This window comes from Barbatula barbatula (assembly GCF_947034865.1).
Source record: "Barbatula barbatula genome assembly, chromosome: 17".
In the NCBI taxonomy this organism is placed as follows: Eukaryota; Metazoa; Chordata; class Actinopteri; order Cypriniformes; family Nemacheilidae; genus Barbatula; species Barbatula barbatula.
In genome coordinates, this window is record NC_136780.1 from 8,359,963 (window position 1) to 8,384,371 (window position 24,409).

A 24,409-nucleotide genomic window follows, 5' to 3' on the forward strand; every position below is an offset into this window, starting at 1 on the left:
AAGCAGTGGAGGGATGAGGATATGAATGAAACATGAAGTTAGTGTTTCATGTGTCATCTGAGTTGAGGGCAGAATGAAAGCGCCATGACGATGAAATAGAATGAGCACCTTCCACAAGAGTTTCCCGGCAGGACAGACATGTCAGACACCAGACATACATTTCCAATTAAACAATAGCTGTATTACCAGTGTTGGGGGAAAAAAATTACAATTAAAAAAGATTACAGATAAAATTCTTACTATTTAAAAATTTGAATATTAAATATTATTTTCAGTAATAAAACATAAAAAATAATATTTATTTGTGCAATAATTAATAACACATTTTTATTTATTTGAACCATTATCTGTCCAAACAAACACATCGATTTACTGAATCATGTTTTCTGAATTCTAATTGTGCAAATGTCACATTAAAAACATGACGTGACTGACAAATGTACTGTAATTTATAGAGAACTGTTCTCCCCAACACTGTCCATCGCACAGAATTCCTGAGACACACTTCAGAAACACGAAACACCTGTACGGGGGAGAAGAACAATCCCACAATTCTCCGCAGTTATACACTCACCACAAGGCCCTAGTTGCTTAACGGGAATGTCCGTCTTCGTCCGGCACTCTTCGAGTTTCCTCTCACAGTCGTTGATGTAGGTCTTGCCGTCCTTACCGCACAGCGGCCTGTACGTGCCGTCACATTGTATGGGGTCGCAGGAACACCGAAACTCTCTGTTTTCATGCAAACACACTGCGTTGAACTTACAAGACGGGCATCCCCCTAAAGAACAGAAACACACGTATACTTGCATCAGCTATGTGACGAAAGAATAGTAACTGTCCTTGCGCTAATCGACACTGACTGGAGACATCTCTCTCTTTCGCTCGATCAGACGAGGGATATCGACTCACTCAGGGGTTTTGAATTAATTACCGTGCCTGATTATTTAATCAATTATCTAATTCCATTCAGATTGATTTGGGGTGTTTTTTCCAACCATAGTTGTGTTAAGCTGTCACAGACGGGCCGTGGCGGCGTGTAATTACAGCAGCCTTTCATCTGTTCGAGAAAATTAAGAGACCCATTATGTCACTGTACAATCTGAGCTTGATTTACGTTTGATTCCATTATCCGACCTGTTTTTTAAAGATGTGACATACATACTGATGTGAGCGGTCTCACAGGACGAAAGAATGGAAGTCAAATGAACTTCAGATTTCATTTTAAAGCTGCATTTTGTAACCTTCGCCTCTTTATCGCCATCTGTGTTTGAAACATAAAACTGAAAGTTTATGTGCTTAAATGATCCCAAATCGATGTTTCACACAAAAATGGACCTGACAGCTCAACTTATAAATCAGTATTATAAACTTGCATTGTGAATCGGGGACAGCTTTTTTATGTATTTGCTAATAACACATTTTTGTCAATTTTTAACAAGTTCTGAGTTGGAGCTTTAATGTCAACATTGAATTAAAATATCTTATAAAGACAATATTGTGAAAAGATGTCCATTAATGAATCATCTACAACAACACCAATAAGGTGTATTAAAGGGATACTTCACCAAAAAATGCTGATTCTATCATCATTTACATACCCACATGGTAACCTAAACAATGGCGTTACCCATTTACTTGAATTGGTTTTGTGTCCATACAATAGAAGTAAATGGGTACCGCCATTGTTCGGTTACCAACATTCTTCAAAATATCTTCTTTTCAAGTCAAACAAGTTTAAATAAGTAATGAAAGAATTTAGATTTTTGGTTGAACTATCCCTTTCGGAAAGCAAACAGGGTTAGGTTTGGTATCGTGTTGACTATAATGTGAATGTGTGTAAAATTACCCACATACAAATGCAACACACGGAAGGCAGTCGTTCAGTGGGAGGACTTAAACGTTTGGATCCAAGTACTGATTTACTGTATCCTGAACAGCAAATCTGGAGATCTCATACTGTAGGATATTCATTTGAGACAGCTGCTATCACGTCTTAAGTTACACCCACACACAAACGCGCAGACACACACACAGTTGCTCTGTGCTGGGACCACAAACACCGCCACAATCGCTCAAGGCACGAACGGCGTTCGCGCATACGCGTATTAAGCCACCGTACGCGCACTATCACAGCCAAACACGCACTCTCCACACTTTGCCACAGGGCTTCGGAGCGAGGCAGGGACGATCTTTTCATCACCCGGGAAGATACAGTCCCGCCACAATACACCTGCCAGAGCCCGACAGGCAAATTGGATTTGTGGAGATAGGTATCGTGCAAGCATGACAGTACTGCTAACCCGACTTAATTTGTCCTGAGCCTCCGCACCACAGCCGTGACAAAATAAATCAAAAGCGGCCGCAGGACTCCTTTATCAGACGCAAGCACGAGCTCCCGGGAGCCGGTGCCATCCCTGTTTGAGTGAAACTCACCTTCCTCTTTGCACCTGCCTGAGGAGACCTTCTTGAGCTTTAGGTCGTTCTGCTTGGCCGTCTTATCCATGTGGCATTCGCTCTTGTAGGTCTGACCGTTGCTAGCGCAGATGGGCGTGCTTTCGGGCGGGCAGGACTCGGCTGGCGCAAAGGTGAACGGTTTGTAGGTTTTGGGGTCTACCCGGCAGGCCACGCTCGCGCTGTTCAGGTTGTCACTGCAAGGGTCTGGGATAAAAGAAAATCAGATGTTAATAATCACAATTAACGTAGTGTGGTTACATTAACTGTATCAAAACATTTTAATTCAAACGTTTAGGTTACATGTTTCCATATAAACAATTAGTATGCAACAAGCTCATACGATTTAAAGGGACAGTTCGCAAAAATTTTAATTCTGTCATCATTCACTCACCCCCATGTTGTTCCAAAGCTATATACTTTTCTTTGTTCTGACGAACACAGAGAAAGGTATTTGAATGAATGCTTGTAACTAAACAGTTCTTGGCCACCGTTAACTACCATAGTAGGAAAGACTGCTTTATAAACGTATTTAAAAGAAGATATTTTGAAGAATGTAGGAAAGGAAACAGTTCTGGGCCACTTTTGACTATCATTGTCATTTTTTTCCTACAATGGTAGTCAATGTTGGCGAAGAACTGTTTGGTTACAAGCGTTCTTCCAAATATCTTCTCAGTGTTCATCTTAACAAATACATTAATACAGATTTGAAACAACTCAAGGGTGAGTAAATGATGAATTTTATGGTGAACCGTTCCTTTAAATATACTGTACACAAAATCAGTGGCGGCGCCAGGGGGGGTCTTGGGGGGTCTCAAGACCCTTCCAAAAAACGCCTTGACCCCCCATTAGACCCCCCACCCCTTCCTGATTAAAAAATATTTTATATATATCCTGGATAAAGATTTAAAAATTGTTCTCTTCAAACTACGCAGAACAATAATAATTAATAATTAATCGACATATAAAAAATATAAACATAAGAATCAAAGCGACGCCTCATGAACGTTGCTGTCGCTGCGCCTTGCGTCATTACGTTCAAGACGGTGTCGCGAGCCCGCAAGAGCTGCTACGCACTTTTCTTGAAGCTAAAAATGGATCGTTTTGTAATACCTAAAAAGGGCGGAGGAGACAGGTGAGCAGATGAAAAGAAATGGCGCTTCATCGAGCGCTACAGCGGGCACGGATGTTGGGAATCCTGACGGCGGAGAGCATTTAACTGGGGATTTCATCCATGGCCCAGCCGAGAAACCAAGACAGGCTCAACTAAAATCATACCCGCGTCGTTCTTTTGGATTGTAAATATGTTTTCTGTCATGAGTGTGGCCAGCGCTGCCGCTCCCACGCGCATCACGTGCGTTGCGTAAGGCACCAAGTGATGAGGGGGCACCAAAAATAGCTTAATGAAAAACATTTTTTTAAATCTAATTTTATTTCATTAGGCTATAGAAAAATTATTAGGCAGGCACATTTCAGCCATGTATATGTAAAAAAAACGGCCGAACATTCCCATATCACCACCACCCGCAGCAGCGCCGGTTGATCGCGCGTGCGCCTGACGCAGTTTGACAGATGGTTGCCTAGGCAACTTATTTGGAAATGGCCCCGAAAAGACATTATAAATCAAGATCAGAGAAAAGAAAGAAGAAGAAACTGCGTGATGATGCCCGTGCATCACATGCAGGTATGTCCATGTTTAATTAACTTAAATTCGGGAAATGTGGATGTGCTGCTACTAATTCTGTTTACTGAAGAAAAGTTTGCACTTTCAAATGTGTAGTGTGTGTTGGCTATTCTACATATGTTTACAAAGTCAGCAAAGCTGTGAAGATTTTACTTTCTCTATTTAGTGTTCCTAGTTTTTATACTGCGATGCTGCTATTGTGTTATTGGTATTGAGTTATATGTTTGGTAATAAAAAGTAAAACTGGAAAATTTCAGGGTGGGGGGGGGTCATCATAATGGAATTATGCTTAGGGCACCAATATGGCTAGCAGCGGCACTGGGTGTGGCAATTAAAGTTCGAGCATATTGTTGGCAAACTACAATTGATTAATTAATTAAAAACAAAGTAGTTGATATGCTGTGTTGTTTTATTTGTTTAGTAGCATTAATATGCAGCTATTAGCCGTGTCCACTGTATTTTCTGTCGGTTTTCATGAGACCCCCCTTTAAATGACCAGGACCCCCCATTGACCCCCCAATCAAAATTGTCTGGAGCCGCCACTGCACAAAATACAAATAAACTAAAACCTTTATTTTTGCCAAATGTCAAGTAAAAATTTTTGATAAAATCCAGTTAAAACTAATGGTTGTTCTTCCATAATGTTAACCGGTTGCCGCTCCAAATCAGCAACTATGTTTCAAAGCCTTGCTCTCATCTTGGATTCTCCCTTAGGAATGGCCTTTACAAAGTTTTAAACTTTGAAGAGTAGGTTGTTCTCCTCTTCTGAAAGTATCTTCAAGCCACCATTGATGGAGCTGTTGTCAAAAGCATGTCATTTATTGAGCAGCAACAGTGAAGTATGAAAAGATAAGGGTGACAGCTGATGGGAGAGGAGTGATATGTGGGTGAGAGCTGATGGGTCTACAGGGCCCTCGGGGGGCTTCGGGGCCCGGCCCTGGCAAGATCCCACATAATTGTAATAGAAATGCCATGATGGCTATAGAAATAAGTGTGACAGTTTCCCCTGCCTCCACACTTTTCAAAAACAAAACGACACAAAGGACTTATCAGCCGGTGTCGCGCTAAGACAATGCCAAGCCTCGAGCAAGTCACACAATCATAGAAGAGAAAGAAGCGCGTGGAGAGAGAGCAAAAGACGAGAGGCGCTGAGAGCGGACGGAGGAAATTAGACAAGAAAGACAAGCGTAAAGACAAAACACATAAACAAAACAAAGACCAAGAGGAAAGGAAGAAACACAAGTGAATAAAGGGAGAAGGGAGTAGGGAACAAAATAAGCGGGAAATGAAGACAAAGCAACAGAGATAGAAAGACATCATAAAAAGCAAACACACACACACACACACACACACACACACACACACACACACACACCAAGCTCAATGATTCTAAGGCTCTGAATTAAAAACAAAAACACAGGCCTGGACATAAAAGCGCTGAGAACCCAGCAGTAATGTAGAGCCTGGCTGACAGAAAGTGTTGATGCCAGGTCAGGGATATACTAACACAATAACAGGACGGCTCTCACAGGAGGAGAATATGGAACCCGACCAAAAGGGTCCAGGACAATGCGGGCAGTGATTTCAACAGCATCTCGCCCTGCAAGCCAGCCATTACCACTGAAGAAACCATTAGCTCCCATTAAGAGGCCGGCTACAGCCAACATTGTGTGTATGGCTGTCTAACAGTGCCATGCAGTGGTGGCTGTAATTAGCCAGACCCACTGAGCCCTGTTCCACCCCAGAGTGTGTATGAGACCCCTCCATTAGTGTAACCTCTGTATCTGTGTGCCTGACAGTCTCTGGCCAAGACCTTAATGCATGTGCTGGAGGAAAACGGGTTTGTGGGGATGAATGCGTACACAGAGCTGGTTAAAGATGTGCCTGAGTGTGCATTGAAATAGCTGTCCTGATGTACAACCATATTTGCATTTGTTTTGTTGTTTTATTATTGGCTGTGCTGTAAAATAGTCAGGAGGCCCCATGTAGAAAACAGCTAAAGGGTCTAGAACAGGGGTCTCCAACGTGGTGCCCGTGGGCACCTGGTAGCCTGCATGAACTCTGTAAGGTGCCCGCTAAGCACAGGGCTCACCAATAATGCTCAAGACAGTTGAAAAATCTGTGACTGTACCGATCAGCCAAGTGCTACATCGTCATGAAAGTTTAATATAAGCAAGTGTTATAAGCTTTAATATATTCAAGTGCAAAAATATCTGAAAGAAAACTAAATTTGTTTCTGTGAGTGTAAAAATAAGGCATCACATGTTTAAAGTTTGATGTAAAAGTTAATGTGATGTATAATAAAAAAACTGTCAGCTCTTGATGAGAGATTTTCCAAAAACGTAAATACATAAATATATTATTACATATAATAATTATACAAAGTAACATATTCTAAAATAGTCTACAGTACAAATATCTTGTTTAAGTATAAATATTCCAAATGTGAACCTGGCCCAAAAGAATTTTGAATACATTTTGATAAAATGGCCTTTTAAGCTGTCCATCTAGGACCTAGATTCTAGGTGCTGTAGCAGAACTTCCGGCTTCCGAATTTTGCTGCATCCCTTCACAAAATGTTGTTTTGATATATTTAAAGTATGAAATTGGCTAAATATCTTTACGGGGCATGATCTTTACTCAATATCCTATTGATTTTAGGTATAAAAGAAAAATCAATCATTTTGATCCATACAATGTACTGTATTTTTGGCTATTGCTATTAAAATATCTGTGCTACTTATGACTGGTTTTGTGGTCCAGGATCACATTTAGTTTCCTTAAGAGCCTATATTTAACTTCTCATTATGCTCTTTATCAAGTTCAATTTATGATTTCTTGGGTCTGCAAGAATTTACATTATTTATAATTCAAAAAACACTTTTCAAATACTGTAGATGTATGCATCACTTTTTTTCACTTTCTGTCTGAAACGTTCTGTCGTAGCTCCTGTCTCTTTAAAATAATGCTTCTGAAACATCCAATCTGCTCTGATTGGTCATCTGGCTTACTCACTTGTGATTGGTCAAACCCAAACAGGATCTGCCTTGTCCCAGCTCTGGCTTTGTTTAAGTGAAAGTCAAACTATCTGCTAAGTGGACATTATTTAAATGTGTCACATAGTGACAAAATGTCACAAAATAAAGGCAGGACTACAAACATGACAAAACTGTGTTTTCTGTTGTAAAGAATACCATGCTGTTTATGGTGTTGCACATCTAAAAAAAAGCAAAACATCCGAATAGATGCTATTTAATTAATAGGAGGTCATAAAAGCCACAGGCAAAATAAATGAATGATATACTGTAAAAAATAGGTGGTTGGTGTTGTGCAGCATGTCAAACATCCTATAAACATTGTCCGCTAACAGTTAACTTTATGTGCATGACTGAATCAAAGAGCAATCGCTATGATGGTGTACTTATGTTTGATCCAATGTCACTGGCTGTACTCGCTGACGCTTTGTGCTCCCAAGAGTTTTAAGTGAGAGACACACACTCCACACGTCCACTGGGACCCGAGAGCATTCATCCTGCCCTGCCTCACAGGGAGACATCATTTATAATGTCGACTTCCCCCTTAGTCTGTTTGCCTCTCTCTGCCGCAAGAAGCACCGCAATGTCAGACACCTCACACCAGACAAAAGCTTTCAGAAAGTTTGGTAGAAGTTGCAAATACTGTGGGGGGAAAAACTGATGAACTGATAAGGTCTGCATTGTTTTAACACTAAACTAGATCATATGCAAATTGTTTACAAAATATGAGATGTATGTAATTTGCTTATTGCTTTAATTATATCAACCAATTGAATATTTAATTTAATTTAAGTACTCTGGCGAAACTGGTTTGCAATTAAGACACAGGTTTTCTATTGAAATTCTGCAAATAAAAAAATAAAAAGTTGAATCAACTAAGCGACTTTAAAAAGTAGAGATGATGGATCATCTCACTGCGTTGCAAATTAACAAAATAAAACTGTCATATCTATTCAAATTGACAAGGCTAAACAAAAGGAAGTGTTTGATTTTCTTTACGTAATGAAGAAACAATGAATCCATGAAAATCGAAAATGTCTTACAATCACCCCTTGGATTCAGCGGAGATCAGTCGGTAAACTCTGAAACGACTGGAAGATTAATAAAGCCCGACTTTACGTAACTCTCGCCAGTGAGAAGGGCGCTTGACAGCATTTTCATCAAAATAAAAACGTGTCTAGTCCTTATCATGGATTCAGCCGAATATAGGAGATCAAAAAAGTTGTCAGAGGGGGCAGGATAATCTGAGAAAAGAACCTGACAGCTCATCAGGCAGCGTGGAAGGGAAATGTCATTAGGCAGTCCAGGGTGGGCAGGGGGCTTTTCATGAACGGCACTCTGTGCCTGTGACTCCAACTCCCCACTAACATGAAACAGTCGGGATTGAATCAAAATCAGAAATCCAGACAGTTAGCACGTGAAGATAGTGGGCCAGGAGCTCTCCTTAGAATAATTGATCTGTTGAATTTCATTCATTCATTCATATCATTCATAATATTCGTTAAAAAAGCATTCAAAATTTAGCATAGCCGAAATTATATATAAAAAAATAAAACAGCTTACCACTCCATCGTCACTTTAAAATAAGTTGCGATGTGCGACAGAAAGAATGGAAAGTGATACTGAAACAATAATGTCTGTATAAAGACTCACCACAGCGGCCCGGGTGATGCACGCGGATGTTCTTCTGGGTGGCACAAGCTTTCATGTTGAGTTCACATTTGCTTTGGTAGTCCAGACCGTCGCTGCCACACACCACTTGCTTGGGGACATTATCGCAACTCAAAGGACACATGCACTTGGCCGACAGGCCGTCAGATGACTGGATGCAGGTGCTGCCGAAGCTGCATGTCACATCGCTGCATGGGTCCTTCTGAGCTGAGAAACAAAAGAAATGAGATGAAAAGAAGGTTAAATGACACCATAAAATGATTCGGAATTCAGCCCTGCAGGGTGATCTTCAAACATGAACCCCATTACTGAGATAAAAGTGGGTTATAGTAAGACATGGTCTTCCTGCACCTCCACGCAGCTCAAACGTGCCCCATGTCAGGACAGATGGCGGGGTAAAGCGACTTAACCCAGGCCGAAGAACCGCTCAGCGCCACAGACTTGAATTTCAGTCACAGCTGGGTGGGTGTACAAACAAGTCACTCTAATTCACCACGGACCATTTCAAGCAAGCTTTGCATTCACGAAACACTCTCAATTGCTATGCTTCAGCATACTTTTTGATAGCTGGAAGGACCTTATCAGCTTTTTTCATGCTGAGAATAAGAAAACCCATTTTTTGACAAAGACTTTGTATAATTCACATTAAACATTTCACCACTCAGGGATAACTTTAATTCTACACAAATGAGGAGGGTTGACGTTTCGATTTCCGAACGTCAGAGCGATTTAACCGAAATAAATACGTTTTTGTATTTGATACCTGATGCTCACATGAGCCATCCGATTATAATTATTGAGATTATACATATTTATGAGGCACTGATAAACACAGACAAGCCGAAGCATGAATTTCAAGCTAGTTTAATTTCCGACGGTCCCCCCCACACCATCCGCTCCGATTCATTTTCACTCTCTTTGTCCCCGTTTTCACCTCGCCGTCACATAAGCCCACGGCCTCCCCGCATCATTTGTGGGTTTAACTTTATGTGAATCTGTTAAGAGAATCCACTCTCTTAATTAAAGGTTTTCTGTATCTCCCCAAGGACCGCGCTTCACTTTTCAGAGTGGTGACGCACACTCCAGAACCCACTCATACGCATGTGATAAACCTGGCAAACGGCATCGCAAGGATGAGATCAGTGTCGCTTTCGTGTGCCGTGCGATCAAAGCGCTCATTCTGCGTTTCTTCCTCGCTAAAAAAAGACTACTGCGCCTCCCTCGTCTTTGCACGACTGAACCTCGCACTTCACCAGCCTGTGCCGCTAACCAACCACTCGAGTTTCCAAAATTTCATTGTGAACGTCTGTGTGGAGGATGTGCTAACTCACAACTCGATACTGCAGACAAAATTCTGCCTTTTTTTAACACCTTTTAGTGATGCTGAAGACAACAGATATTGTTTACAGAACTTTTAACAACACAGTACAGAACACAGCTTTAATCATATCAATATCTGAAAAAAAAAGCTATTTTAATAGCAATTGTACTGGTTTTAAATTTGCATTGGAAAAAATGATGTGTTGACTTCGGCTGTATAGAAAGACCTTTCTCTATTTAGATTTTTGGATAACATATATATACAGATTAAAGCACACCACATTAATTAATTTGTAAGGGTTGTGATGGAAAACAACTGACAGTTACTTTACAGTAATAGTATGTTTTTTGTTTAAAAGTAGATTTGTACAGCAGAGTAAAACAAAAACAAATGCATATCATGAATATTTAAAACATAACTAGGGTATTTCAAATGATTATTTACCTTATTTGCCAAACAAAACAGTAAGGACCATCTGGAGAAGGCTATCAATGAATTGTATATGTAGAAACAGCGGTATTTTATATTGTACATGTTAGAAAGTTGGACAGTTTTTTATAACAAACACGTGATAACTGTTTTGGTAATAAAGAAATGTATGCTTAATAAAGCATTTCTTTTTCATGATGACCAGAGGTGCAATAAAAAAACTCTGATACCATTTTAAACTGATATTCAACTCCTTGACGTAAACAACTATTTTAATAATTAACTTTCATTATCAAAAACATAATATTCAGTGTCTAACATATTGTACGCAGCTGCGGCTGCATAAATCCAAACCTCATATAAAATGAATAGAAAATTCAATTCATATAAAAAACACCTCATATAATATTTAGCTTGACCTTCTGTGGTTGACAGTCAAAATTTTCCGAAGGTTAGGATTCTCCTTTTACTGACCATTTTATAAAAATGACTCTCTTTTATAAGAGTTTCAGGCCATATTTTGCTTCCTATTCATGGAAAGTGCCATATGCAGTAATTCTTACACTACGAAGGCAAACTAGTCTGTTCAGTCTGTGATGGCCCTTGGGATGGACTGACACATTCCGCTAAGTCTCTCCTCTTCCTCACCGTCATAACTAATGACAACACAACTTAGACTCATTACTTTTATTTCATTGGATCGGCTTCATCCCCAACAGCCTGGGATGTTTGATTTCATCCATCCGATCTAAAGCGGGTCTCTAAATCAGGACTGATGTGTCTGTCCGACATCTGCTGCAGAAGAAGCTTGTACGCATTCAAGTCCGATGAGCTATGTCAAGAGTTGTGCTGGGATAAACAGACTTTGCTTCTGTGAACTCGTTTAAAAACACTGTCATAGAAAGTTGATGAGCATCAAGGAGGTGGAGCTTTGAATAGACTGTAAAATGATCTCCTGTATGAGGTGCACACTCAGCTCTCCGCCGTGTTAACGCAGATAAGCCTTCCCCTCACAAGCAGGCAAATTGCCTGCAAGAATGTGACTAGCCTAACAAGCCTAGCAGCTCCGAACCTCTGGGGTCGCCACGGAGATGAGCTGTTCCCTCCTCGTGCTTTAGTATTTATTTTCAGGGTTGAAAATACAGCATCCCAAGGAAGAGCGGGTTAGGTTACGTATGTATGAACTGGAAATGTCTCCCACAGCCAATTAAACCGCTCTTCTCAGCTCTGAGGTTTTAGGACTATGAGAAATAGGAGGCATTGAGAAAGCAGGGAAATAATAGGAGCTCTATCTAGACTTTACACAGACTAATAAGCTGAAGAGAAGCCGCAAACAGGCGAAGAGGAAGTGAGGGGGAAGCGAGGCAGAGAGAGAAGTACTGATCTGCTTCTCTGACAGTGCTGTGATAATGTGTTAGTGCTGGATGTATTAATGCGTAATGTGTGCGGGGAGCTGTCAGCTGCCGCTACGTGATCCTGCCGGGATCGCTCACCGGCACCCGGCCCGCGCTACACCCCGTGCGCCCTTTCTAGCGTAATCAATGTGTATATGGGTGTGTTAAAGAGATAGACATAAATAAATAAACTGTCATCATTGACTCACTCTAATAACCTTTTTTTATAAAAGATTAGGCAGTAGACGTTTTTTGTCCATACAATGACAATGAATGGTGACTACAGCCATCCCTTGTCACCATCGACTTTCATGTAAGACAAACAGCAACTTTTCTTTATGTTTCCCTTAGAGGAAAGAAAAAGTACAAGTTAAGAATAATAAATGTCACAGTAAATAGTATTTCAGGGTGAACTGTTACTTTAAGGTGCACTGATACGAGGAGACTGCCTTCCCATATCCCCGGCCCATAACCGTTCTCCTCAACCTTCATTGTCACAGTTGCGGTAATGTATCAAGATTGAGTCCCCAAAAACAACGATGAACCACCACAGCTGACCTCCAGCATACCCCCCCATCCTCCGCTGTTGTCATCCCTTGCACGGCGAGACGATTATCTCTTTTGATGTAGTTCTTCAAAGGACTTATTTGACTGCAGCTGTCTTCCTTCTTTACATGCCTCACTGCTACCCTCGAATAAAGAAATTCAGACACAAAAACTGATAATACACATCTTTTCTGGTGGAACTCAAAAAGGCTGGGCACTCCGTTTTCATACAATAGCGGACAGAAGATGTCAACGTGTTTGTGTGTGTGTCCTTGTAGCCTTCAAAAGGTGAGACACGCTTGTCTGACCTGAGACCTGTGAAGGCAGAGGGCTACTATCATTGGCTTGGCTAGCAGAACTACATTAGTTCAGTGTTAATACACTGCCAAACATGTCTATTGGAGCAAGGTTTATCCCTTTGTGAGCTTTTCTGAGCTTTAACCCAATGGAATGCCTTAAATCCTAGCAACAGCTTCAGATCAAAGTCTAAGAGAAGATTTAATACGACATGCGTGCGTTCAATATGCGAAAAGAAGAAAGCGTGTGTCCATGTGGCTAGAAAGAGATAGCAACTGAGCTAATTCAAATGTAATCTTTGTTTCTGTTGAGTCTACAATGTGTGCAAAACAGAATGTGTTTTAAGCCTGCAACCTTGGGTTTTAAGTGAAGAAGACAACATAATAATTATTAAATAAAAGGTACACCAAAACTAAAACTGTATTTTTTTAAATTTAAGGATATTTGTTTGTGCCATATACCACGGGTGGTTTCTAGGGTGTCGCTATGTGGTTGCTAAGGTGAGTGGTTATCATGATACTGTGCAGTAACCAGAGTGCTAATATGGTTGCAAAGTTGGCAAAGTCAAAAAGAATAAAAAATTCCAACCCCTATAGCTCAGGTTCCTCCTTCAATGCAAGTCTTTATTTATTAGGGGCTTATTAAAATTCCTAGTTAACCGGCACTAATTTATAGCATGGCTCTCTAATAAATACGGTTCACCACATTCAAAACAGGTGCTTTGGGATTTTCAAGAGGTCAAGGGTTAATGATTAATAAGGGCTGGCAAACCTTGTTTTTAAGGCCGCACAGCTTACATAATGATCTTTTTTCACACTGCTCGCTGTTACTGCCGTACTCAAATGCAATGATGAAAATAGAAATGTTTGTTTTGGCTAAAAGCAATATCAAAATAAATCCTCACACATTCCGAGAACAATCAGCAGGAACATTTGGGGCTAATCATTTTCTTTTCCTTCAAGCGACTCCAACACGTTCAAAACACACACACTCATGAAGTGGTATTCATACATTCTGCAAGTAATATACATAATACACAGTCCATCTGAAGAGACAATAATGATATTTCGAGATTTTTAGCAGCTGAACACAATAAACTCCAAGCAGCAAAACTCCACAAAATAAGACGCTTGTAAAAGCAGCACAGAACACCAAATATCTATGTGCAAAACTTTTATTAGCTTGTTTTACTGCACAAACAACACACTGGAATAGCTGAGGTGAATCTGACTCAGCTACTGTGCGGCTAATGTCTATATCAAGTCTGCTCTGAGGACACCGGGATGTGAAAGAAAATGAGAATAGTATTTTAAAGAAATCTCTCTTGCAGTTGCTGGGCTCTCTTCCACCTGTGTGTTCCATAGAGAGCAATGAAACGCTGAGAAGTAAAGCGCTCCAGAGAGGGTCAGGTGAAGCATCTCTTTGTCATCAGAACCCCGCTGGCTGATGGGAAGAGCTAGTCTCTTCTGCATTAACCTGAGACAGGTAGGGCAGATGCGGAGTAGCAATTCTGTTCTGTGATTATTGGACAATAGTGTTTTGATGTGCATGTTTGTGTGTATCAGTGCAAATGCCATTTTAAGCAAAAACGGACATCATAAGAATAAACTAAGAGACCAATATAAATTATTTTCAGTATTTTCTGAATATACAGTGTATATGGATATGTGTTTAGATTAAAAACAATTATTTTTTTATCTAAACTGATCTTACTGATCTTCAATCAGTTTCATTCTGTGAACTACTGATAATATTTCTTCCAAATTTAAAATAGTTCAAATATTGTTTCTACTGTATTTGCAGAAAGTGAAACTGGAGAAACAAGTCAAAACAGAAAATATGCTCTGTATTTTTTTCCAGACCTAAATTAACGCGAAGAAAAGAAGTTTAAATTCCACTTCATGCAATAAAACAGTTATATTTGTACCAAAGCCGGGCCTGTGGGTGGGGCATTGCCCCTCCAGATCTTTCATGGGCTCCTCCAAAAATATCCAGCTGACAATTAAAATAATAAATTCATATTATTATTTAACAATAGTAGTTATTAAATACTTACTAAATACTAATTTGTATTATCTATTAAATAATAATCAGTCCGTTTAATTACTGAAAAATGTCAAACTGATGAATATAAGGTTATGTATATGTAACCAAAATATGTAATGTCCCCCCGTAGAGCCAGCCTAGTACCGGGCCTGATTTGTACATGCATTTAGGAAATGGTCTCTTCATTTTTTTATATGACACTATTAATAATATTACTATATAACATTTTTTGTATTAAATTACATGTTCTATAACCGTTTTGAAAGACAGCTGCCTGTAAGCAGTGAGACTAGCTCTAGGTTTTGGAACAGAGCTCCAGTCTGGAAACACTAGCGTCTTGTGAGGAAAACAGAAAACGATAAAGAGAAAAGGAGGGGCAAAAGAGGACAAACAGCAGCTTATTATCCAGAGAAAGAAGAGTAGGGCAGTGGTTGTGCTGCTGGTGTGTGACGGCACGTCTGGCTGTGAACTACACAAACGGGAAGCTGAACAAAACAGTCAATAATCATTTTCTGGACCAGCTAGCGCACATTTTTAAATACTAGAGCACATTCGAAGGTTGTTTACCAAGGTACAATATAATCATACACAATCAGCTGTGATTGTCTCCTCAAGATGTCTTTATGATTTACTGAATGTGTTGAATTGTGAAGCAATCTACAGCCTTCACATAACAACGAATACAGCAAACGTACTGCACAGATACAGTAAACACATTGCAACATATATATATATACTGTATATATACATATCATAATTTATTGTAACACCATCAACACTAAATTAAAGTGAAGTAGGGGTTAAAAAGACCAATGTATTACGAAGGTCAAACGCATGAATAGATGAATAAGTTGTCAAAAGCATCTCCCGGCCGGTATTAGTGGCGCGAGTGTGGAAAATGTGCCTGTCCTGCTGTAATCTGCCTTATCTCGCTTCAACACTGCATCCGTCCCTTCAGAAGGCAGCTCAACGGGACACAGAGGGAGAGAACAGAGACACTAAGTAGAAGAGCGAGCGAAAGAGATTTGTATAAGAAGTATTCTCACTCTCCAGGGGATAAATGGCAGAATGAAGGCTCCTGGATTGAATGGAGACTAAAACCCCTGATTTCATATTCACGGCGAGTGTTTTGTGTGTACGTTGTTTTTGCGCTGCCACACAGACGTCAGTTGCGTTTTATATACTGTTAAGTTTAAGCTCACATTTAGGTTTGCATTAAGATATTATACATTTCTATTATAAATGTATGTACGGTTTTATGTTCATTTAAAGCTACTTCTTAGCATTTCCGCTCATGAGCATTCAGTTCTGCATCGGCCTGTTTTCAGCCGTCACTCATACAGACACTGTGAAATGAAAATGATGGCATAACAAAGCTAAGCATTTTTTTGTGTGATTTACTGTTTTCTATATAAAACCATGCTACACAAAGTAAAGAACATTGTGTGAAAATATAACCTTGTTATCTTTAATAATGAGTGAGAAAGACCATGTCAACGACTGAAATCGTAATGAAATGAATGGTTGAAATCCATCTTTGATGCCTGTTCTCTCAAAATTAAATTAAACAGGCTGGTTCACATATATGCTTTAAAAAGCCTGAACAATTGGTAACGTTTGCGATATACATGACCCTAAAAACAAACAGTATATTCCATTAGAAGACACCATTAAAATAATAACAGAATTAGACAGAAGCGTGTTAGCATGGGACGCAGCGCATCTGTTACTGTTTCCTGGCTGGTTTTTCAACTGGGAGAGAAAGTTATGAAAGAAAAGAGCTTTAAGAAAAGACTATGATCGATACCGTGAGATCAGCGACTTTCTGCTTCCAAAATTCATTTCAAGAACCCCATTACTGAAGTCGAGAGTGTCAATTCCCTCATCATGCTCTAATTGTGCGCTGGTGAACATGTCCAGACTGTGCAGTAGAAACAACCTAAGCTAAATTTAGTCTGAGAGCGAGGAACCACAGGGTTCATGCTGCAGATGGAATAAGTAAGCCGAGGGGCCTGCGCTGATGAGTGTGAATTGAGTCTCCTGTCACGCAGTAAGGTGAATGTGTTGTGCCGAGCATCTCCGCGCACAAGCGCGGCCGCCAACACGAGGGTGGAACAGGGAGAGCGAAAAACTCATTTGCACGAGTTAGGGCTGGCTTCTTGCCATTGTTGGTGGCTGTGGATCTCAGTGGCCGTGGAGATGTTACCATGACCCTGTGCCCGAATAACAAGTTATGATGAAGAACGATCAGCCAAACAGAAAGTTAGTTTGCAACTCATGTCTCTAATAAGTGAGGCAAAGTAGGCATTTGCACCAAACAAAACTTTACATAAAAACATAAAGGGTAAAGAATGTTAAATATCTGATGCTAAAACACCAGTTTTTTGGATAGCGTTAAATGCCACTATTACCACATAAATGATGCTTTTGACCTTTAAACCCAAAGCAGACTTCTCAATACTCACTTTTACCTACATTAACCACGATAAATCAACCAATTTTGAAAACATTCATTTCTTGTCATCTAAGATGGATCACATTTATGGCACAAACAGCATATCCCCACGGTACTTTGAGAGTTGCTTTACTATTGACTGAGATGTGTTTTCAGAGAGATCATAAATCAGTCTCTCATGGCTCCATCAACCGCAATGCGCCGGAATGCACGTCGGCTATGATATTAGCCACGCATGTGCCGCCTCGAAATCGGAGAACAGCTTACCAAAATGGCAGAGACGGAAAGAAACCACCGGATCAAGACCTGAAGTTGCAGCGGGTAAAGGATTTGAAAGAAATGAGCCATACTTCCCTAGTGAAGAAACACAGTTTCAGCCGTCAATAACGGGCCAAACATATTGATTCCTCCATTAAGCAGCTTCCCATGATACCCCGAGGTTAAAGTTTTTCCTCCCCCGCTCTTCTGTAGAGCAGAATAATCTCATTTAGACAACAGATACTGACAGTTTCAGCCTCAACGGAGAGTGTAACTAGAAGTCCTGCTTTAAGATGTGAATATTTGATGCACAGATTTGACCTGCTCCATGCTGCGGGCATTCATGACTGTTTTTTTTATCAGCCGGGTCAGGCTGGAGATGAAGGGAGCAAGTAAAGGGACCGCTCCTGGCAATCACAGTAATTCCAGACGTGCTCTGCACACATATGATCAATCCCTCCATTGATCAATCGGCCCGACCCTACGCTCCGCCGCGCCGATGCCAATCCACACGGGTTTCAGCCTGAAATGAGCTTGCCGTGCACTCCATTTCTTTCTCTCACTGACTGACTCACACAAACAGCTGGAGATTCTGTTTACCCACTGGAGCTCAATATTATCAGAGCACCCACGCTCCCCTGCTCATCTTTTAAACAGGGCACCTGTCTGTTGATTTCTTAGCCTCTCCTCTCCTCGTACCCTGTGCCACTGGAGCAGAACCCGCTGAGAGCCGGTGGCTTTTTTAAATTCCCTGTTCGATCTCGAGACTAAGCAGAGTCCCTCTAGGGTAAGTCACTTCACGAGGCAGCCATATTGGAATGACCTCAGGCTGCTGCGTTTATTTCAAGTAATGCAACTACAGCTTCAACAAAAATATTTTTTTCACCATTGTCAAATAATACAAGTATATTTGATAACATATGTATCATGAATCGTGCTTTGCCGTGCAGTAAAAAAATTAATGTATTACACCAAGAGTAAACTAACAGCTCTTTTAGCTCTTATTGGACAGGACTTCCCTACCTGCCTCATAATGAGCGAGCCAGAAATGTGACTTGCTACTTGTGTGACATACATAACTGATTCATTTCTCTCCTATTTCTTACCTAACCTGTCTCTCACCCATCACCCCACACAGTAACCATCTCATGCCCACTTCCCAGGGGAAACGGCATCTGTCCATCTGTTATCCGTACCCACTGATCCCGTTCGAGATATATAACCCCTGATAGCCACCATGTCAATTTCATTAGCACAATAGCGGGGAGGCTACTGGCCAAAATGCCCCGCTGTGCAGCAGAACTTTGACTGCTGCTTTAACACACTGGGATGATGTGGTCTTTGTTCCTGAAAGGAGACTGGCAGGCTCGTTCGTCATCTCTGATCAGTTCCTGGTTGACAGCATGTGCGGTAGCTAATTAGAGCTCTTTGAAAGCTTTGTACGCCGTGTTCTACGACTCGCGTAATTTACAGCTCACGCTGGCCCGGCCCGCAGCCACGGTGCCTGTTTAATAACCGACCGCATCTCGTACATTACTTTACTTATCATTCACGGGAGGAAATTGATTGGAATGTAAAAGATGAACGGTGTAGAGAACACAAAACACACAATCTCACATTTCTGTATCTGACAATCTATGCTCACCAGCATCGTGAATATGGTAATCTGTGATAAAAGAGGGGTAAATGTTGTTTAAAGCATGCATTAAAAAGAGTCCAAAATGAAAACAATATAAAGAATAAAAGTGCTTGTTTGTGCTGTTATTTCAGAAAGAGAAACATAATAAAACCTGATGTTGTAAATACAGCTTACGAAGATGTCTGTTCATAGTAAAAAGCCTGAATCATGTCTTATTTAACCTTCCTGGTATGTTTGGGGTCAAACTGAACTTAAAGCAACTTTGACATCCAGTTATATTTTTAAACATCGAGTCTTGAAAAGAGTCTGCGAGAAAGTGATAGAAGATGATAATAACAAATATATGAAAGCAATAATAATGGAATGTAATGCTATGTTAGCCTGCGAAATATACTGGACTTTGTCAATTAATTTGGTAGCGCAATGCTACACAGTTTTACAGTCATACAGTCGGCGTTTAAAAAGTTAACTACATGTACGCTTTATGGGGTTTCCTTTACTCGCCAAAAAGTAATCTTGATCCATAATAACAGAACAACAGATGCTGCGTCCCAGATGCTGTATAACCACTTCGCGATTTGCCTGTTGCCGATGTTTCTACAACCGTAAATTGCGAATTGCGAAGCACCGGATATTAAGTCACTGATATGCGACAAATACAAGGAAGACAAGGGACAGGCCATTATTTTAAATAGTAAATTCGTTGGATTTTGCACATTCTTGGGAACATTTGGGATAATGCACTGTAAGTACACAACGGCATGAAATATATCACACTCTGCAAGTGATATTGGGATATTTCATGACAAAATCCTTCCGTATTGTGGCATTAAACTACAAATGCTGAAATATAAAGGCAAGGGTTTGGACTAACTAGTAAAAATGATAAGTAACAGACAGCAGAAAATGCAGTCTTCTGACATGAAAATTAAAAGGTATGAAATTTTGCTACATAACTTATTTAGTTTTTTATAAAAACGAAACGTCTTGACAGACACACGGGTGACAAATCCATACAGGTCTTTGCATGTGACTTACCACAGGGGCCTTTGCGCATCACCTTGATGCGTCTCTGTGCAATGCATTGGGCTTTCTCCAGCTCACACTCATTGGAATACGTGGAGGAGTCTGACCCGCACACAGGTGCCACCACAGCTGCACATAAAGTCTTCTTACACACACAGTCTCCTTTAGAGGGGTCAGCCGGGTCTCTTTCACACAACGCTCCGAAGCCACACAGCTTCCCACGGCAACCTAGAGAAACACAGACAGATAAATATGTGAAACATGTGATAGAATGTTTGAGAAGTCATATGAGGTCCGAACAAAAAGATGTTTGTAAAAAAGCACATCAACAATTAGTCAACACCTGACCTTTAGAGCTCCTGTATGAAGAGATGTGCAACATTAGTTATTTCCTCATTCAGAATCAATGGGGGCACTGTTTCAACACATGCTCTGTCATTGTATTACAACGTGGAACCGTGTACAAATATTCACATGACTTTTGTGTAACATTTTGAGCCACGTTAGGGTGAGTGAATATTTTCTTATTGAAGTTTTAACACAAGACCTTTAAAGTTCCAGTCGAAGTAGATGCTTAGCATTAGTTATTTTCGCATTCAGAATCAATAAAAGCAGCGTCTCAAGACAAGCACTCTGCTGGGAAGACCTGCTCTTTGATGAGTGATCTTACAAACACACCTCGTCTCTCTCTCTCTCTCTTTTACTCTGTCTTATCACAGGCAACCAGAACATGTCCAGAATCGGGTGGCATGACCACTCGGCATGCTTCAGGATATGTCTAGCTGTTCCTGATCACTGACTTCACTTTATACAGACACACAAAAAAACGAAATAAAAACACACACTCGCGCACACATCTTTCTGATACTGACAGGTAAGCATCTGTGTTAACTCCTCCGAGACCGTATTTTCTATTCTCCTGCTCTACTGTCTCATGAACGCTATCAAAACACCCGCTCCCACAATCCCCTGGGGCAGAGTCCGCTAAGGCAAGCACCCAAAGCTGACTGGCAGCCATCAGGTTTGCGCAATGGGCTTTGTTAACAGAATACACACATGGAATGTGTGCATGTGGGTGCAAGGTGTACAGGGAGCTGCACTTGAACATGGCTGTCAATCCGACATGCACACATGCCCACTTATTGTCTTTTACAGAGTGCCTGTCACCTCTGTGGCTATTTGAGATTCACCACAGCAGAGTAGAGGGCCGGCTCTTTGTTGATATAAGTAAAATCAAGTCAAAGGCAACAACTTCAGAACAACGTTGTACAGACTTCATGAAAAACCCGAGGATCTCGGTGGATTTGGGATGCAAAGGGCTCCAGCGTGTCCTGGAAGCGCAAACAATATCTTATGAGAAATAATAAACAAATGTTGGGACAATGAAACGGTTCATGTAGCTTAGCTGGTAGAACATTACATTAGCAGCGTATCATGAGCAGTTATGAGTTCCGATCCTAGTTTATGAAAAACATTTTAAATTCACTTTGGAAAAAAGTCCCTTACCCAGAGTAAATATTTGTTTCTATATATTACTGGCAGTATGTTAAATCATCTCATATCTGAAAATATTTTACGAAATCCATTTTTAGTATGTTACTTTATTACAAAGTATTGGAAAATACATTCAGGAAATAGACGCTTTTCATATTTTGAAAATTACAAGTACTTGGTTCCAATATACGAAAGTGTATTATTTATTGTGGATTGTATTTTCTAGAATATTCCCTTTTATTTTGTCTCGCGAGGGATAACGTAAAAGTGATAAAATCATATAAAATAGCCAAAATAAATTGGTTCAATCAATCATGGTGGGCATCCTTAAACGTGCCATTTGAATATCCCATTAACATACATGAAAACAGCCCTTCATATTACATTGCTGATGGCAAGTTCTTCTACAATAAACAGTAACAGGCATTTTTACACAGACAAAAATTGAACCTTCTAAAATGTGTATGCTTTCTTGCTTTACAAAACAGCCACAAACAATGCTTGCACATCCCCTCAATTTCCCACAATCCCTATATCAATGATTGTGGACTGTGTAAAGCGTACAGAAAAGTGAGGCGTTTAAACTGAGTGGCTGTCAATCATTATCAAATATAGATGTAATAATGGAGCACGCTCCCTGAATCTAGAGTCATTCTCAGAATGGCCGGCTACTCTTGAGCTTTATGGAAAACACACTATACTGCAGCACACAACCCTGCTAAATAAAGAATGTGAGCGTGACAGGTGTTGAGTACATGCATATTCATGTCTCAATAATGCATGTGCATGTGAAACATCTACTACTTAAAGCTTTTTGAAGGGAGGGCTGAATCATTTGAATCCTCCCAACCTCATTCCATTACATTCAATTTAATCTTCTCTCTTGAGATTGTAAAAAGAAAGAAGGTGTGATTGTTTATGCATGCTAAATTTCCAACGGCCTAGGTTTCTCAAGTGAGAAAAAACAAACATATTTTCATCAATATGTCTGGTTTATTCATTGCTTGATCATTTTGTATATTGTATGATTTTCACAGCAACACCTGTGCTTACAAGTGCTTTATTCAGTCGTAAATTTCACTCAATTCAAAGTCTCTCCAGTAAACAAGCCATATGCAAGAGTATACGTTGTTGTCGAAATTGTTGTATTACATGCAAACAGCGTTCTTTAAGAACATCTAAGCCAAACTACATTCCAGCAATGCACACTTCCTTTACACTTGTATGACACTTTTGTCATAAATATAGTACAGATGAAGCATGCCGTCATTTCGAATTAGCGATTTGCAGGCTTCAACTAGCCAGATTTAAGCAACGAACAACGAGTTTAGATAGATGCAAGAATGTTCCTTCACGGCTCACTGTATACATTGAACTTATAAAAAAACGTTATGCACGTTGCAACTGGAATACTTTTTTGCATGCATACAATTACAATGTGTCCTAACCAGAGACATCTCGAAAAAAGCAGCAAGTGCTAAAAGTCCCATCGCTTGTGAAATCTCATTAGTCCAAAATCCTGCTGCACACAACTACACATTTCATCTTCTAATTGGCTACAATTGTGTGAGAATGTCGTGCACCAGTTTTGCACTCCGTGTGGACGGACAAACCAGTTGGAACGTTGCTTCAGGCATCACCTGCAATCCTTTCAATATGCTTGAATTTATATTCACTAGGAGACTCTGTTTTCATAACCTGCGTTGACACTTATGGAAGTGTTAGCATGGTGTTTCTGTGACTAGACATCTCTGCAGGGATCTCATTCTATGCATTTTGAGCTTCTCGCTCATTTTCCAGCCACAGCCATGAGCGCTGAAAACATGTTGCCATGACGACAGCCCGAGAATCAATGGGGAAAAGACGTTGACGGTTTTACAATGGACCCCTTCTGCACGTACAGTATAGGTGTGAGTTAAGCGTGAGAATGGCAGCTCGATGATTCAGATGCAGAATGAGCTTTGCACAAGATATTTTAAATGTAAACATAAACAAAACTAACAACATAACTAAGAGGATTTCGCTTCTATAATCATCGCTATTATTTTACTTTACTATTAGTAATAATTAACTTTATTTTAATAATGATAAATTAAACTATGGTAATAAAAATGGTAATAAATCTGCCCCAGAACTATTGTTGTAACAGGCATTACATACAATGCATATTACTAATGTAACGCCACAGTTACGTGTTGCATGGCTTTCATAAGTAGGAGCTTACCAGATCATGGTAACTACCCATTACCTGACCCCTTGGGACCGCTTCATAAATGACTGAGAAAAAATTGCTTGTTTGTGTGAGTAAGGAGACTAGAGTCTCCTGGGAGATGTCCATTTTTTAGAGATGTGATTCAACAAATCACATTTATAGCACGACCGCCAGGGATACGTGCGATACCTCTGCGCTGTACATGAGAAATGAAGAAATACACTTGAGATCATGACCGCAGAGAGCAGGCAAGCACGATTTAAGCTTTAGTCTATGTAAAACTGATAACATCACACAAACAGACTGAGAGAAGGAGAGATGGGTTTCTAGAATAAGCAGACTCCAGTATAACAGGTTGTACGTAAATCTCTGAGGCTTCCTATACAGATCTCCCAGTGTTTACAGTCTGATAAAGTTATCGACTGCTCTACACCGAGCTCACACATGCATA

The 24,409-nt window shown here is 40.2% G+C and overlaps 1 protein-coding gene across 4 annotated transcripts in view; it reads right to left on the reverse strand.

Moving 5' to 3' along the window:
- Positions 1-24,409, reverse strand: part of agrn (agrin) — a 203,290-nt gene that overhangs the window by 70,027 nt on the left and 108,854 nt on the right. For all 4 annotated transcript variants that reach the window (XR_013787839.1, XM_079477927.1, XM_079477926.1 and 1 more), the window contains 4 exons: positions 20,265-20,480; positions 8,824-9,048; positions 2,434-2,658; positions 575-778 (listed from right to left, as the gene is read on the reverse strand). Coding sequence is in view for 3 of the 4 variants with exons in the window: in XM_079477927.1 (XP_079334053.1) it covers positions 575-778; positions 2,434-2,658; positions 8,824-9,048; positions 20,265-20,480 (870 nt within the window). In the remaining variant the exon portion in view is untranslated. The remainder of the gene's footprint in view (positions 1-574; positions 779-2,433; positions 2,659-8,823; positions 9,049-20,264; positions 20,481-24,409) is intronic.